The 18,248-nt window shown below is 39.1% G+C and overlaps 1 protein-coding gene across 2 annotated transcripts; it reads right to left on the reverse strand.

The window, feature by feature from the left end:
- Positions 1-256: 256 nt before the first annotated feature.
- Positions 257-16,956, reverse strand: slc24a2 (solute carrier family 24 member 2). 2 transcript variants are annotated; one of them, XM_051385166.1, is made up of 11 exons: positions 16,670-16,956; positions 14,415-15,550; positions 6,983-7,018; positions 6,715-6,826; positions 6,142-6,237; positions 5,519-5,557; positions 5,311-5,390; positions 4,958-5,095; positions 4,554-4,643; positions 3,648-3,814; positions 257-3,535 (listed from the first exon to the last, which is right to left on the reverse strand). In XM_051385166.1, exons 2-11 carry the CDS (start codon positions 15,336-15,338, stop codon positions 3,286-3,288), a joined length of 1,932 nt encoding a protein of 643 aa, XP_051241126.1. In that variant the 5' UTR covers positions 15,339-15,550; positions 16,670-16,956; the 3' UTR covers positions 257-3,285. The 2 variants fall into 2 exon arrangements, with proteins under 2 accessions (XP_051241126.1, XP_051241125.1); XM_051385165.1 differs by having other exon boundaries at positions 6,709-6,826.
- Positions 16,957-18,248: the final 1,292 nt, after the last annotated feature.

Below are 18,248 nucleotides of genomic sequence, written 5' to 3' on the forward strand. Positions count from 1 at the left end.
AAAGGCTCATTCCAAAGTCACAAAAACACAATGATTCCTATTTTCAGGTGATTATACACTAAACTAAAAACATACTTATGAAAATTATATTACATTTCTAAATGTGACCCTTTAACCATTGTTAGAATAACTGCCAAACTGGCTTAAGATCAGTATCTGTACTGCTACTACACGAGTCATCACTCCCAAATACATGTGAGGTGTGTAACAGTTTGATCAGTGTGTCGGGTGAACCTGACCATTAACTACAAACAGCAACAGTGAAAATTTTCGTTTTAATTTATTTTATCATGTAACACTTAATACAGAGTTGAACGATATATGTTTTTACAGTATAATACAGAATTCAAGTAGTACATGAATATGATTCCATACTTGCATAACGTACGAGAGAAATACAAAAGCATTTTATTTGTCATGATATTCAAACTGTTCAAGGATGGATTCTTAAAGATATTTGTAAATACTATCATTCATACACACATTCACCTGATCCATCAAAGCAAGAAAGATTTAGAACTGACACTGCATAGATAGGTTACATCTGGAGTCTGAGAATAGACACGTTGAGGAGGTATTTATATACAGTTTATAAATCCTTTATACACATAAACACATAATAAAACTCATTTTTAACAATGCAAGATAATCAATAGTTGGGGCCAATATTATGGAAATTATTTTCTTATTAATTTGGACAAAAAAAGGAAGTTTCAATTTATGAGAAGATAAAGATTTTTTTTTTAAAATGGGCAGGTTAACATAGTGACACGCAATATTATTTTTAACTCTGGGAGAGTTGAACTGATATTTCCATGTCTATCTTAACAGGAAAATCAGATCCATAAATCCAAATTAAAAAAAAAGAAAAATGTCTATTTCAAATAGAAAGAAAAAAGAAACACAAATATACATTTATATATAGAGTACAGAGTGTTCTTGGGAAACAAATACATTCTAGAAATGTTTTTTTGTGTTGTGATGAGGTTGTACTGTAACACCATAGCCTTTTAAAATTATTATTATCAGAAAAAGAAGAAGGAGGAGGAGAAGAAGACAGTACCTTTCTTTATTGAACATAACACTGATGGAGCGTGAAATTGCAGGGAGAATAAAACATAACATATCTCCCACATTTAGCTCTATTTCATATATCTGACATAGAAAACAGCCAACACAAGTAAAAATAATGATTCATGAATGAAGATGTGCGTTGTAGCTTGCATGAGGGCAGTTATGCAGTCCAGCATGCAACAGGTGGCTCAGCTGATGCAGACAAGATGGACAACACTGACAGCATATAAATGGCTCACTATTATATCTGCCCCACAGGAACATGTTTCTTCTTTGTTTTAAGGGCAGTTTGACTTTGCTCATAAAAACCCTTTAAATCCCTTATAAATTTTGCTAAATCAAAAAGGGAAAATGCAATAACAGTAACAGAAACAGACTTTTAGATTTACAGACTTCTTTATTGTGTTATCATTTATTTAATCTTTTTTGCAACCCCCTTCAGAATATTCGCATTAGATTAGTCGATGGAAACACACGCTTGTTTTCACACAACATTTGAATGAAAATTAAATTATGGTTAAATTTCTACTACAGCAGGTCTCTAGTGATGTGAAATTACATGTTTTTTTGGATTAGAGGAAAACAAAATTGTCAAAATAAGCAAATGTCACAAACTGAAGCTTCATCAGTCCATGTTTGTTTTAGAATAAAAATAAGGGCCTACTAAATGTTTCTTATAACAGCTTCACTCTAAGCTTTCACCCTTTATGTCACACACCGAACACAGGGAAGCAGTATGTGAACTTAACAACAATGGCCCCATATTACAAAAGGCCTACAGCAGAGGAAAAAGAGGAGAAAAGTCCATGACAAAAATATTGCTATAATTTGCTTTCATATATACACATATATATGTTATACAGTACATGAGTTGTTTTACATGAAAAACATTACAGAAGAAACCAGGTAATACCTGTTGATATTGAGCACTCCTTTTACAAATACATAATTCAGGAGGAGGGGGAGGGGGGGACACTTTTCAGTTTAACAAGTAAAATACAACGGAGAGAACACTAAACTTTAGTCCACCACTTGTTGTCCAGATCGCATCATCTACTGGGAAATGTGACATTGACCGGGTTATTACATTTCCATGCAGTTCAGTTTTAGTCGGCATACTGAAGTAATCTCTCTGAAGTGGTGCAAGTAAAGGCAGATGTAACAGAAAACGTCACACTCAGAAGCTTATTATAGGAAAAACCTAAATAAGATAGTTGGGATATAAGCAGAAGTATTGAGCATGACAACACCTTAATTAACTTAATCCTTGCCCATTCTATCTGCTTACACTCTATTGTAACTATTTAGCATTTAATGTACTCTATCAAAGATATTCATGAATGGGATATAAAGTCTATACAAATCTCTGACATATATGTCCTCAAATGCAATGTACTGTTTCTGAAAACACAATCAGGTTATTAACTCTGGATATTCTCCTGTCTGTGACATTATGAAGCCATCCAGGCAGTGGGATGAACACAGTTACAATCTAAAGGTATATTAAGCAGCTACACTTATGTGTTGCCCCGGCCCTATCTTTTTAATTCAATGACATACATGATCTCTCCAAAGCGTGGCTGCCCTTTAAAACAAAAAACACAAAGTCTCTTTGAGCCCCCAAATTACGCTTAACTCGGCTCCTTGCATGAGTAGCAGGGGCACTTCTCGTACTGCCGCACAGTCCTTTAGCTGAACAGTCAACAATCTCTGGTGAGCTTCAATAGAAATTAAATTTCCATCCCGGGTGGCGTTTCCACAGGTTTCAACCAGTAGTAGCTGCTGAATGTAGTCACATGGTACAAAGAAAGAGGAGTCTCTTGTGTGCCACTTACTGGACGGGGTTTCTGCAGCATTGATTTAACTGGCATCCACAACCTGTGTGTGTGTGTGTGTGTGTGTGTGTGTGTGTGTGTGTGTGTGTGTGTGTGTGTGTGTGTGTGTGTGTGTGTGTGTGTGTGTGTGTGTGTGTGTGTGTGTGTGTGTGTGTGTGTGTGTGTGTGAGTGTGTGAGCGTATGTGTGTGTGTGTGCGTGTGTGTTTTTGTGTGCATGTGTGCAGTCGTCTACTATGTATGTATGTGAGACAGATACGGGACAGTTTGTGTCTGTGCGAGCATGTTTTTCCACTCCTACAGTAAATCATGTTACATGTGAGCACATTTACACGTCTTTTCCTGCTTTCTGACAACCAGTAGGAGTCATTCTCTCTTTCAGATGGTGACGGGGCAGCTGATGAGTTTGTCCTCCAGCATGACACTGACGATGAGGAAGACAAAGTAGAGCACGAACATGAAAAGGCCCAGGACCTTGCTCATTTTCCACTTGCAAGACGCAATGGATATGATGACGAAGAGCAGCATGAGGAAGAGGAGGACGATGGCGCAGAACAGGCCGTTGCTGCTCACCTGCACCGGCTTGAAGTCGTTGATGATGTTGTAGATGAGCCAGGGAAATGGCAGACTGGTGGGAGACGAGGGGAGAGGGAAGCATAACAGAGAATAGTTTTTATTTCTGAGCTCGAATTCTCACTTAGAAGTAGTGATTACACTTTATTTTTGTGTGCTGGACTCACCCCACAGTGATATCAAAGATGTTGGAGCCCACAGAGCTGGACACGGCCATGTCACCGAGGCCTTTCCGTGCCACAATCACACTGGTGATCAGGTCAGGGATTGAAGTGCCAGCTGCTAATATGGTCAGACCCATGATCTCCTCTGTGATCCAGAACGTTTCTCCAACCTGAGAGGAAGGATTTGTTGCTTAATGTTGCAGCTGCACAGTTTTTATTAACTTAATAAGGTTTTTGTGGCATCATTTTGTACACTAAATATACAAACAGAAAGCAACTCGGATCAAGGAGGTGGAGGTCACAGATGCAGAGTTTCAGTGAGGTGGCAGGACAGACAGAAAAGATGTTGGAGGCAGTAACATTATTGTTGCATTTTTAAGTAAGCAAATCTAATCAAATGCAACCTTTTAATCACTTGTTTATCACTTTATGTTTAATTATTTTTTTATACTAATAATATTATTATATTCCACTGCCAATAGATCCTCCTAAATGTTAGGCTGAACCTTTATGAGAAGATGATGGTAATGATTCATCACCTCTAGCTGATTTATAGTTCACAGTCATTTCACGTAACACTTTTGCACACAGCGCTCTGCACCTATGAAAGCTAAAACAAGCACCTGTGCGCCTCCTCATTGACCTTGCACACATGCTTCAGGCCTGTCTTTGCATTTGTGCCGTTAAAATAGAGCGTTACAGATTGAACTGGCTGTGGATCAAGGGAGATTAGGTGGGATTAGCTGCTTTGGTCACACATTCAACACCCTGACTGCTGCACTAAGGATTGCCTCAGAAAAAGAATAGGAAAGACAACAGAGTTGGTGTATGTGACAAATAGAGAAAACCAATCAGTATGTGTGTGTGTGTGTGTGTGTGTGTGTGTGTGTGTGTGTGTGTGTTAAGTACCTGGTGAGCCCACCACACCATCAGGTAGGAGAAGAAAGCAATCCAACAAATGGCGCCGAGGAAAGTGATGGGGAAGAACTTTGCTGAGGTCTGAGAATAAAACGTCAATAAAAACATAATTCAGTTCATCAATGGCTCCCCGAGAACCTGATATACATCACTGCGTACAATACAGTATTTAAAATAGAAAATAAGAAACAAGAGGGGAACCTGCTATTACTGTAATTATTGAACAGGCCATGTAACAAATGAACTAATCTAGAGACAAACTTTAAAGTATTACAAGGATTTGTAATGTTTTTGACTGATTGTGTGTGTGTGTGTGTGTGTGTGTGTGTGTGTGTGTGTGTGTGTGTGTGTGTGTGTGTGTGTGTGTGTGTGTGTGTGTGTGTGTGTGTTGTCACCTCTCTCCTGACGTCGGGCAGTGAGAGCCACAGAGGAAGGATTATGGGCAGGATGAGGAGGTAGGTGATCTGCTTTCTGAGGGTGTCGGGCCAGGCCAGGCTCAGAGGCTGGTCTTCATCCTCCTCTTCCTCAGCGCCCTAAGGAGGAGTTCATTATTTTACATATTTTACAACTGTTCATATTCCTAGCAATACTGATGATAAAGGCAACACTATATATTACTGAGTTAAACCTTCTAATTGTTTTATAGTACAATGCAGCCAGGTGTTGGTATACTGGATATATTTTTACAGCTTTACTGAGGCTCTATAGAAACATATGTTTTAAAAGAGCTAAATGCTGAAAGACCTACCTCTTCTCCTCCTGCAACACCGTTCATAGGTGGTGTGACTTCCACAGCAACATTTGTACTGTTTGGGATGTTTTTATCAGCTTGAGGGAAGAAAAAAGGAGCGTGAGAGGGATAACAGAGTTTAATGGAGTTGTTCACAAAGACATCATAAATTTGAAATGAAAAGTTGTGGTGTAATGACACTAAAAGTAGAGCTGAAACTTAGTACAATTTGCTTTTCTTGGAGGTTGTGTCTGGGAGAGGGCTCCTATGTTGGGAAACAAAATATGCCTGTTAATTTTCTGAACTCATCCTTACAACTGTACAACATTTGAGTACGAGTATCACATTGAAGACTTTTTGTGCCCCCCTCATAATGAATTGATCAATTCACAGATTTACTTGATTTGATGAATAAATTGGTTAATCACATTAAAATCAGATAAATTAGACCATAGATAAATGAATCCACAACTTGCTGATGGTTCACCTTATGATTCATAAGGTGAATGTAAATAGTAAATAAATAACAAAATATGTAATTTGGTGCTTTATCTGATAGTTTGTGAACTACCAGACTGTGTCATACTTTATGGAAGATTTTACAAATGTCAGTTTGTTCTTAATGTTATTATTTGATAATAAATTAAATTATTCATTATTGAAAATACTAATATATTCAATTCTCTAACCTACCTGTTTATTCATTAATTTTTGATTAACAAATTCTTGATTTCTTTATGTGTTGTTTACTATCAACAGCAACTTAACTGATTAATGATTTGATAATTGATAATTGAGTGGCACAAATGGACTCCCATAGCTTCACACATCACAGTAACTCTCCCACACCATTGGCATTGGCGGCGGCGGCGGCGGCGGCAGCCTCTTCTTTACACTTCTGCTTGGCCATTTTGTGAAGGATTGACGCCTTTTCTTTGAAACGTCCTGAAACAAAGGAAGCCCAATAAGTCCAGCATGCTCTCCTAAAAATGTGTAATTAATTATGTATACATGGTCTGTGCTGGGACTACTCACAGGAGGAACAAATCAAGGAATGAGGTAAGGAAATACTAAAAGGTGGAAATTCAATGTTTGGCTATAATAATCCAAAGTCAAAGGCAAAGTCTTACCTTAACCAAACACTCTCATGTGCACAAATATTTTTTTCTGAAACCAAAATCTCAGCCAATCTTAAACATCTTCACCAAAGCTGTTTAACTTTCTTAACATTAACCATTAAGAAACACGTGGTCTAATTCTATGTGGAGGAATGTAATGTTCATATAATTTATGTGCACAGTGCATCCTATGTGTGTCATAGTTTGTGTTTCTTTCACAAGATTTTAACATTATATCTAGTTGCATTTGAGTGCATGTGTGTGTTTTGTGTTTATTTATTTAGTTATTTTTGCTTACCCATACCTTCGTCACTGAGCGGGTCCAGGGTATGGATCATGAGTTGGAAGATGCTGTTTCTCATCAGTGAGTTGTGTAGAGAAGCACAGCTGCCTTCCCTTTGCAGCCTGGGTTTGGCCTATAAAAAACACAAACACAAAAAATCAAAATGTTTGCTAAAATAAAAACATGCTTACTTATTCCACATTCGGCATCATTCATTATTTTTATTCATTTAAGAAACTATTTCCTATAATATGACCAGTACCAGACAAATTTACAAAAGCAAACTCACCGTCAGTTTGTTCTCATCATCTTTGGGTGCATTCACCTTTAGGGAAAAACACAGAGAAAGTAAACATAGTATATATACAGCATAGGATTTCCTATATATACACACAGTAACACAAATGCATGTGCTAAATTATGCTATATTTGTTCAGACTGTGCGGCGTGTGGATTGGATTGCATTACTACAGTAGCAGGATGGGGAGGGGATAAGTGAAAAACAAAAATCAATTATTACAGTTACAATACAGATCAACACACACCAACGAACCCAGACGTGTTAAGGCTAATGTTCAAACTAAAAATGTCTTCAACCATTAAACAATGGATGAGCAATGAACACACACACGTGAACTCCTAAAGCAAAGATAATTATTTTATTTGATCTGTTCCACTAACTGCAACCAAACAATTGAGCATCCCGTCATGTTTTCACTTCAGAGTGGGAAAGACAGGTAGGAAGGATGGTATGAGCCCCATTTAACTCTTCCGAGGAAGAACAGCCTCAGTGTTTAACCCATACTGCTAATTTATTTGATCTAAAAGCACACTATATAAACACACACACTGTCCCTTAATTTCTGCCAGTGTGTGTTACATCATTGTCTCCTCTGTCTTTCCTCCTCCTCATAGTGGGAGTGAACCAGTGCCAGAGGTTGTGGATCTTGTTCCAACATGAAGACTACAGGGAAGGACTCAGGCTAATTTCAACTCCAGTCATTTCTTCAGAGGACATATACAGCACAACAATGTCGCCCCATACTGTAGAGAACCACACACGCGCACGCACACGCGCACACACACCACACACACACACACACACACACACACACACACACACACACACACACAGGCGAGGAATGATAGAGAGTGTCGTGGTGGTTTGTGAAAGTACAGAGGTGGATAATGTCAGCAGTGGGGGGGGTTTGGATGTGGAGACAGATGGGAACATAGACTGTTGTGGGTAGATTGTCAAATGTATTACTATACTGTACTATATTAACTAGTAACTTTATTAACTAGTAATTGGTCTCTGTAGTTTTGCAGTAGAGCTGGATTAAATCACAGTATGACTTAATATGAGAACTTTATAAGAATAAAGTTATTAAAGCTTTCTGATTTGTTTGAAAATTAAGTAAAAATAATGGTTTGGTCAGTTGAGCAATCATATGAGTTAGGATACAATGCAATGAAATATAATAAGTATAAAGTATAAATAAGTTTGATATATATTTAAGGCTGCGGGAAGATGCTTTAACATTTTTGTAATAAAGAAATTAAATAAATTAAATTCCAAAGCAGACAACAAATGAACATGTTATTTGTCTACTTCTCAAGAGCTGTCTTTATCCTCTCAATGTATTGGCCAACACAGATTTGTATGTATGTCACTCACTTTGCACCCTCATGACCGATTCACAGGACTGAAGGGGCTCTCTAAGGCAAAACAGCAAACAGGCAGGATAGTCGTGTCTTATTAATGGACTCCAGGGATAAATGAATCAGTCAAAGCACACAGCTATTGTCCTGTGCACAGTATGCTTTGTATATACTCAATAATCTAACATGAAATAATTTTTTTAAACCTTAGTAAGGCGCTGCAATGGTACTATTCTATCTAAGGTGAGTTCTCCTTGTGTGCCTCATCTTTTTCCTTAAATAATGATAAACTTAATACACAAACAATTACATCACACAGTCCAGGTAACTATGGATTTTCTCTTTAAACATTATATTATAGAGTAGAAACGTCCTACAAAGACAGCATCAGACGATCACCAACACCAGGCAGAGAGATCGAGGTTTTGTTGTTGACACGTTTTCTTGATGGAGGCCCCAGAGTTTGAGCAGATAATCCTTTTAGCTTGCATCTGACAAGACACATGCTGCTGTTATGGCAGCTACAGAAAGGGTGAATCTAGGTTTTTCTTTTTAAAGGGTTATCGCTCATATAAGCTTGTTACATGTTTATCCGATCCAGATTGATTGAGTCAGTAATGCATGAAGAGCTGCTTGCTGCAGTTTAGGTGATGTTACATACTGTAAGATTCACCTACTTAGACTCATTGAAATTAGCTAAAACACATACTTTCAGAAATGTGTCTGAAACTGAAGCTGATTTCTTTTCACTTCAGGTATTCATATCACATTGCTGTTTTTTAATATAATAATTTATAAAAATACATAAAAAAGAGCAGCCATGGACACATGTCTCTATTATCCATGTGATTGCTGAGCAGCGTGCTCTCTGCTCTAATAGCAGAGGCCAGCTTGGCATTAGTTCATGTTGGTTAGTACTCACATGGCTCCTGAGAGCAGCATGGTGACAAAAGACACTTATAACCCTCTGTAGAATCTGCGGAGACTAACAGTGGCTTTTAATGATTGTCCTTAATGTGAAAAGCCAGTTTGTTTATATTTAAAGTAACACAATCCTCAGTCTGACAAACACCTTTAACCTCTGGGATCTATGTAACATTTTAAAACTTGTTTATAAAAACCCAACAACTCATTTTCATTAAGTTCAGCTTTTAAAAAGGTGGCTGTCTATAACTGTACTATAGGTTAAAAGCCTTTTTGTAACTTATTTATAAATGCTGCTAATCTTTGTCACCTTTGTCCTTATTTTCTCAGTTGCCCTCTCCAATCTGATATATAAATAAACCACCAATGACTAATCACCAAAAAAAATCATTAAATACGGTACGGTATACATACAGTATAACTAACCTGTAACTGATAAATTAGCCAGACTTAAAGATGACTGGTACAGACTAAGATAATCAAGAGTGACATTATTTTATACCTTGTTAAAATGTTATGTAATTTACAACAATTTCTACTGTGTTAGATACAATATCACATTTACAGATTGTGTAACGCAAGGGAAGATTATAGTGTTTTCCACTACACTGTTCATATTGTATACAAAAACTGCTTCCATTATGAAGCCACATTTAGTCATTTAGATCTTAATATTGTTTGAGCTTAATATTTGATGCAGTTGTAGAGAATTAATAAGCTCAGTTGCAGCTCCTTGGTTTACAGCGTACATATTATTTTCACTGACGGATAATATAAGGCGATATGAGTAGAAAAAGAAGATACCCACTTGTACATGTTTTACATAGAGACTTTGTCTTAACTGAGGTATTTTTTTGTTTAACAACACAGGCCATTTCCTGCCATTCATATGTTTACTAGCTGTAAAGTATTAAGTGTAATTTTAATTTTATCTACATTAAAACTTTCTCTCTAGAGTAAACTTGTATTCATCTCAACTACAATAATAATTAAGCATCAAAATCCATCTTGTGAAGTAAAGAGTTCATGTTATAACTGTTTGAGGACCGAAGATGATCTGTGTAGGCAAAGAAGGAGGCGATTTTGACTGAGCTGCTGTTCCAGTCCAATGGTCTCATCCTCGGTCCAAACAAGAAGCTACAGACACTGGAACACTCATAAATCCTAAAATCCTAAAGATATACACTAAACTCTGCCTTCATCCCAATTATCATCATAACTGTCATTACTGTGGCACATTCAGATCACCTTCTCTCTCTCTCTCTCTCTCTCTCTCTCTCTCTCTCTCTCTCTCTCTCTCTCTCTCTCTCTCTCTCTCGCTCCAGTGTCCACCTGACTCTCCGAGCTGTGGGACTTAGCCAGGATTAATCGGCAGAGATCACCACTTTTAGACTGGTGATTTTCAAGCATGCGTGTGAAGTCCAGCAGCAACCTTCACAGGTCTCTGTCACTCTCATCTGTCAGCAAACACCAATTACCTTTTTTATTATTTACAGACAACTGCACAACTACTCATTTAAATTCCACTTAAGAGAGTAAGTGATAAGCACCTTGCTCAACTACAAAGTGAAACTACAAAGTCAGACGTGCTGTGGAACTGAAGTAAACGTGCAATGTGTATCTGTACTAATAACTACTGACGGATAAATGTTCCTTCTGTATACAGATACATATCCCAAGACATCTTCAGTTTAGTAGTTTAGGACATTGCAGATGCACAACAATGCTGCACTGTGAGCCAGGTCTGATATTGATGACTGCAAGGAGAATTTTAACATTAAATTTGAGCTCTGCAGAGACAGTGTGTTGGGCTGTATGTTTGCTGTCGTCACCGCAGGTAAGCAGTTGAGATAAGGGGATAAGAAAGGATTGTCGTCTTTAGTGCGATCATCAAGCAAACCAGCATTTTCTCTCGTTACCTCTCTACATAGACACTGTAGGCAGTGTATGTACCATGCAAAATCACTTGAAACATGCAATAAATTACACACAAAAGAAAAACAATGTGAGCATGACTGCAGGCCGAGGAAGGACCATTCAGTCTTTACTCTCAGTGATCTGCTGATTCCTGCTCCCCAAGGGAGCATCTGACTATTATTAGTGGCTCTTATGGGATTGGAGAGCATTAACCTGGAGGATTATTTAGCAGCTAGCGACACATGAGGGCAAGGCAGTTGGACATGAAGTGCCGGACAGACAGAAAGAGAAAAGCTGTTCTTGGGTTGAGGTGAGGCAGCCTGAAGAACAGCTGATTCCCAGAAGGGCACAAATGTCAAACAGAGCTTCTGCAACAACACTGATAAAAACAGAGGTTAATGAGTGCCCAAATATACTGGATATGCTCACAGGTATAGAAGACTACTACAAAGTTCAGATAACGCACTTGGGGCCAGGGGAGTAAAATCATATTGTTATAGTCACTAACTTATTCTTGAATGGATTACAACGAAAGAAAAAATGTTTGGATCTGCCTGAATATAATAAAAGAAAGTACTAAATCAGCCATTAGCTATATATATGTATATATGTGTGTGTATATATATATATATATATATATATATAGAGAGAGAGAGAGAGAGAGAGAGAGAGAGAGAGAGAGAGAGAGAGAGAGAGAGAGAGATTGCTATGCAGAAAGAAAATAACTCATAACTCTATAAGAAAACCCTAGATAAAAGGAAGCCAAGCTTTTTGGGAAGTTGTTTACAATTAGCGTTTAAAGGGAGGAGCTTTAAAGCAGATATACGGCCATGAGCTCATCTGTTGCCTAAAACAAACTTCTACTGGCCTGAATCACTACCATAAAAATAGTTCCCATTGTCTAAATGTTTTCAACTACTATTGTATCTTAACAGTTCTGTATACATATAATTTATATATGTATATATATATATGTATGTATGTTCCTGCAGTGACAAGAAAATGTACATAATATGTCATTAATGTTTCCAGAAAGACAAAAGCCAGATCACGTGCAGCAGTGCACTGTATACGCCCCTGAAGAACTGGTGATGGGTGATGTCGGTCTAGGCTACGGGCAAGCTGCTCTAAGATCAGCCTACAGTAGTTTTAGTATTTGTCACCTGAGCGCCGTATGAGATTACAACATCAGAGAGCAACAGATCTGACTCCAACTGCACACACAGACAGAACAAAAGACGGAGAGACAAACGTGAAAAAACAAAATAGCTTCTTTGTGTGTAAGTGTGTTGAACCTTTTGCACCCCATGCAGCATCATTGTCTATGTGTTATTTATAAAACACAGCAGTAAACAGCACAATGAGCACTCCAAGCCAGTCCCAAGATTAAACTCTCCGATCATCTTGACATGAAGTGATTAGTTTAGTGTTTGTGAAGTGATTGGTATGGTGAGTGCGATGTGAATAGGTCAACATCCTGTGAGTATGAGTCATAGTGTTCAAGAGCCTTTTAGAAAAAAAACCCACTCACTTCTAGCATGTTAAATTAAGTGTTTTTTAATTCTTAAAATACCTTCTATTGTCTTATATGTTCCTAAGATTGTGACCAGATGTATTGGGGCTTATGGGATCTGTATGTAATCCGTGTAAGGGGAAGAACTGCAGTTGCTCGGAAATTATGAGTTGAAATAGAGGACAAACACTACAGCCTTCCTCAAAAGTCAAGAGACCCCTTTCCAAATGTCAGGACAAAGAGTAGGGGAGCTAAAGGAGGGAGTGCGCTGATGAGGTTGAAGAGATGCTACAAGATCTATTTTGATTATCTGCTTTCAGATTTTTACTAATTCTATCCTACAGGACACTCCCAGAATCTCAAATTTCATAACTGTCAGGGTATATTCAAAATATTAGAGAGAAAACCATCAAAATGTCTAATATAATGAACAAGTATCTCAATATAACCACTGTGATTGAAACTGGGACTTATTCTGAAACGACCCACAAGTGACTTACTTACAAAGGAATTACTTACACCTAGAATTTTTAAATAAAACTATGTATTGCAATTTTGCATTGTTATTTCTGATGTTCCGACTGGCTAGGGAGCAGTTTCCACGTGTGAAAATTATAACGTGCTTCCCTTCCCACTGGATGAATAAAAGGTTAATAGCCTTTTGACTTTTTTGTCGCACTGATTTCAGGCTTGTGTAATTCCAGTCATAGAGGTTATATGACTCTTTGGCAAAGACTGTGACAGTTTGTAGATACAGCCTCTCAGAGGTGGTTTGACATGAATGATAGATGGGAACGTGATCCCCATTAGAAAATACAGAAATTGTAAAATAAATCTACTGCAATTAATCTTTCTATTCTAACATAAAATGTCTTTGTATTATTATCCAGTTGAACAGAGACATTTAACAACCAGTTTTTGTTACATCAGTCCTATTCTGAGAGTCTTGCTGGTTACTGAAGTTGGTTACTAAAAGTAGTGACTGAAGACAAGGCCGGTTCCTAGAGTTAGTCAGCACCAAGAAGCTGTGATCTGGCTCTGTGTCTGGCACTGTCGGAGCTTCACAGGTGGCAGGTTAAGACAAATCTTTATATCCTTCCAGAGGGGAATTCAGAAGGGTTTGGCTGCCTGACAGACTGCTGTCTTTAACACCCTCTCCGCTTCCTGTATAACACCCTCTCATATTCTCAGAACAGGAGTACTACTGTTCTCTGGGTCAGTAGCCCTGACAGGTTCACTCTGTGATCATCATTATGAAATACAATCACTTTTCTCAGAATAGTCATGAACAAATGCTCAGATTTCAGCTAGGAGACTCTGAGAAATGTCCCCATCCACTTCAGAAACTCATATTAAGAATCACAAATTTCCCTTTCCATGTTTTCTGGAAACCAAAGAAGTCATGTAAAGAATTAAAAAGTTCTTGATGGTTGTTTCTGTTGGAGATTCTCCTTCTGTGGATGGAGGGGTCAATCAGTGAATGAGAACATTGGTGTAAATGTATGGGTGGGTGGGTGGATGAATGTAAGGGTCAGCTGTTGGCACCCCGAAGGATGGCTGCTGTTAAGCAAAAAAGTGGCAAGAGTAGGGTGGGTATCAGAAATAAGTACATCAATCAATGGATGTACAAATGGATGAAAGGAGGGGTGAATGGATGGATGGGCCAATGAGAGGAGGGATGGACAGAGGACAGAGTCAGGCTCACCTTTGGTGCAGTCTCCAGCTCGTTCACCTGGTTGCTGCCCAGAAAGTTCTTGATGACAAGTTCTACTTTGGCATTGAACTTCATGAATGTCACATAGCAGGTGTAGCACATCAGCAGGCTGACACTTTCCCCCAATGTGATTTCATTATCCAGAAAGAAATAGATGAGCAGGAGCAAGCCAATGATATAGAATGAGACGTCTCTGAACAGAGGCCACCAGGTGAGGTTCAGCACCTCTTTGGAGAACAGGGCGCACATCCCGATCACAAACAGGATGTTGAAGACAGCAGAGCCCACAATGGTGCCAATACCCACGTTACTATGGGAGACAAAGACTCCTATGACAGAGGTGAAGAGCTCCGGGGCTGAGCCACCTGCCGCCATGAAGGTGGCTCCTGCTACATCATCAGAGATCTCCAGCTTCTCTGTGATGACAGTAAGAGCAGGAACGAAGAACTCATCACAGACGATGGCTAAGGATATAAACATGTACAACATGCCAAACATATGAAAAACCACATAGCCCTGGCGTCTCTCCTCCACACTGAAGTAGTCCGTTGGGTAGTCCCCGTGATTCATCTCTATTTCAGATGAGGATTTCATGGCTACCGGTATGTCCTCTGGTGCTGCTGTTAGGTTGTGGTGCTGCAGAAGAGTTCTTTGGGGCACTGCTGCCTCGGCTGAACCCTCGCCAGCCAATTCCGGCTCCTTGGCCACTGCTGTGACCAGCGACAAGGCACTCCATGAGCAGACTGTGCAGGCCACTGCCAGGCTGATGATGAAGCCCAGAATCCGTCCAGGTCGCAGCTTTCTTCTGACACCCTGGTAGTGGTGCCTGGTGCAGCTGTTGTGAGGTCCCAGAAGAGGTGCAGAGCTGGAGGAAGCCATCATGCCATGACTCCTTATGGGTTGCATGAAATCCATGGTGTTTGGCGCAAGTTGTCAGGCAGAGTGGAAGTATCTGGAATCCCCCCCAAAGCTGGGCTGGTGGTGCTGGTGGCTACAAGGGCGGGGGTTTGACAGGCCGCAACGGTTTATCGATTTGTTTGCATGCTGCTCCCCAGTCTAAACACAATGGAAGCCCTGCTGTCTGATCCCAGGATCCAGCCCATTCAAAGGCTTCCTCATATTACTCACTGCAAGACAAAAATGTTACAGTTTTAATGCAAGGGAGCATATATATTACCCTCTTCTTCTGAAGCTTTTCCACTCATGATATCCATCTAGTTACAGGGCTTTTTAGCAGGGGTAAAAAAGTAACTATGAGAATATTTACTCAAGTACTGTAGCAAGGTAGAAATTTCATACACCTGTACATTAATTAGTACTCCACTGCATTGCAGAGGAAAATATTGTACTTTTTATGCACAAGATTGATCTAACAACTATAGTTACTTGGCAGATAAAGGTTTGCTACTGAAGTTGTGTGAACTCTGAGGTCCATATTTGGCTCTGCTCCTGACAGATTCATAAATGTGACTTCAAGTTCATGAGGCTCAGATGAATAATAATTGCTGGTCGGGTAATCTCTCTGGATTGTTGTTAAATTTATGTTTAATGAAAGTCTGATATGCAAATTAAGTCGGTTTATGTGAATCAGCATATTTACTCATATGTTTATGTAAAAGTACAGTCATTTATTACATAAACATTTCTGAAAGTCTGAATTCTGAAATCCTCTAATTTTCTTGTATCTAGAGTGACAGCATGTACTGAATTGCTAATAACAGTCGATAGTAGCAATATTAATAGCAGCAATTCTGTTAAAGTGCTGTGGCCTTCTTGACATTGTGTTGAGAACCTGCAGTCAGATCTCTCCTTTAAGTGAAGCTTGCACATTAGTGAAAGCTCATTAGGAAGCTATTTAATCCCTGAGAAGATATACTTAGATTAGCCTCAGGCCCTGCACACTGAAGCCACTGCACAAAGTCAAAAAGTAGACACCAACAAAATGATCAGTAAATTTGAGGGACAAATTAGAGCTGGTGAACATCTGACTTATTCAGCATTGAAACAGCTACACACTGCAATGTTGAAACTTCTCACAAGTCCAACACAATGCCCAGTCTTCTGCAGTCCACTATGAAAGACAATTTTATTATGTATGTGTAAAAAATTTATTTAACCATTTTAAAACCAACTGTGGAATGTTAAAGTAGCATTTAAGAATCAAGCTGGACTCTCGTTGGACACATAGAGCAAAGAAAGACTACAGCTACACAGAAAAAGCACAAAAATATATTTTTTTCTCATACCACATTTGGAAATCTCCCGTTCAGCAGTAAGGACTCCAGCAGGTAGTCAGGTGCTCTGAGTGGATATTCCACTAAATTGAATCCCAAAGGAGAAAGGTCCAGAGGGCTGAAGGTCCGAACAGTAAATCCTCAATGAGATTTTTTCTCCCTCAGCCTCAGTGGAGCTCCAAGACACCAGGTCAGGAGCCAGAACCAACAGCTCCTCCCTCCCTTTCAGTGATCCTTCCCCCTTTGACACTGCCTCCCTCCTTCCCTTCTTCAGTATATCTTCCTCTCCTTGTCTTCTCGCTATCCAGGCCCAAGAATGAGGATCAGTGCTGTCCATCACTGTCCGTCTTCCTTCTTTCCTCTCTCCACCCCCCACCAACCTGTTCCCACCTCCCCCAGTGTCATGTATCATTTCTTTCCACCCCCATGCCCAGGGAAATGGGTCTTACACAAGGAGCTTACAGCTTGATGGGACTGAAGCCTTTTGTGCCATCAGATCATAGCTCTGTTCTCAAAGACTTTGAAAACTATCCCAATTACTCCGTGATATAACACATTGCAGCAGCTTCATAACTCTTAAATTAAGATGTTTAACTCTTTGGAGTGAAAGATGCATAAAAGCCTTTTTTTCAAACTTTAGTCTTGCACATACAATACATTTATTGATTATTTTTGCACAGGTTTCTTTTCTCATTATTTACATTTTGCATTATGAATGTGTACTTTTAGCCAGAGTTTTTCCTTAGTATAAAAAGCCACTTCTTTCCAATTCATCATTCATCATCAATCATTGTGCAGCTTTCTTTAAAAAAAGAGAGGGTTTGCACAACATGTTTCAGTCATAAACAGCCAGTTGTTGGAAGCGACGTCACCATGGCGTCTGTCTTTCATTTCCAGCATGTCTGTAATTGGCTTTGGGTGCACACCTGCTCCTAAGAGACAATCCTGCATCCTCCATGAGCACAATAATAATGCCTACTGACACATGCTGATGTGGCTCCACATACTGGATGTGGCTCCAATATACAGGTCCCAGAACACGAGACTTAGAATTAAAGAGTTATTGGAGATAAAATCATTATTTTACCAAAGGAATCAAATTATTTTCAAATATTTTAAAATTATTTTTTTAAAGTGGAAATTGGGATTGAGCAATGTGTGTGTGTGTGTGTGTGTGTGTGTGTGTGTGTGTGTGTGTGTGTGTGTGTGTGTGTGTGTGTGTGAGAGAGAGAGAGAGAGAGTGTGTTTCTCCTGACTATGAGGACACTTCAGTAGAATACGTGCTGACTCTGTGAAGACTTTACCTAACTGTAAGGACAAATGACAGAAGTAGAAGCACTTTTCTCCACATGCCCTAATAATTCTGTAATACCTGAATTCTAGTGTGTGTATGTGTGTGCACGTGCTGATGTCAGGTCAAGCTTCACACATGAGAACTCTAAGCTTAAGTAGCCATCTGAAGGTGAGTTCAAATGTGACCTATTCTGTTAGGTAGTGTGTCCCTAACATAGCACCAGGTGCAGTGTCTGTGTGTGTGTTTGTGTGTGTTTGTGTGTGTTTGTGTGTGTGTGTGTGTGGAGAGAGAGAGAGA

The sequence above is a fragment of the Dicentrarchus labrax genome, unplaced genomic scaffold (genome assembly GCF_905237075.1).
Source record: "Dicentrarchus labrax unplaced genomic scaffold, dlabrax2021, whole genome shotgun sequence".
Classification (NCBI taxonomy): domain Eukaryota; kingdom Metazoa; phylum Chordata; class Actinopteri; family Moronidae; genus Dicentrarchus; species Dicentrarchus labrax.

Excerpts from the sequence above, each read along its gene's own strand:
- slc24a2 (XM_051385165.1), bottom strand. The coding sequence starts at position 15,338 with ATGGATTTCATGCAACCCATAAGGAGTCATGGCATGATGGCTTCCTCC. Across the intron at positions 5,391-5,518 it reads ACCTCCAAGAAAAGCAAATT|CTGATAAAAACATCCCAAAC; the intron begins GTACTAAGTTTC and ends TCTTCCCTCAAG. Across the intron at positions 4,644-4,957 it reads TGCCCGACGTCAGGAGAGAG|ACCTCAGCAAAGTTCTTCCC; the intron begins GTGACAACACAC and ends TTTTATTCTCAG.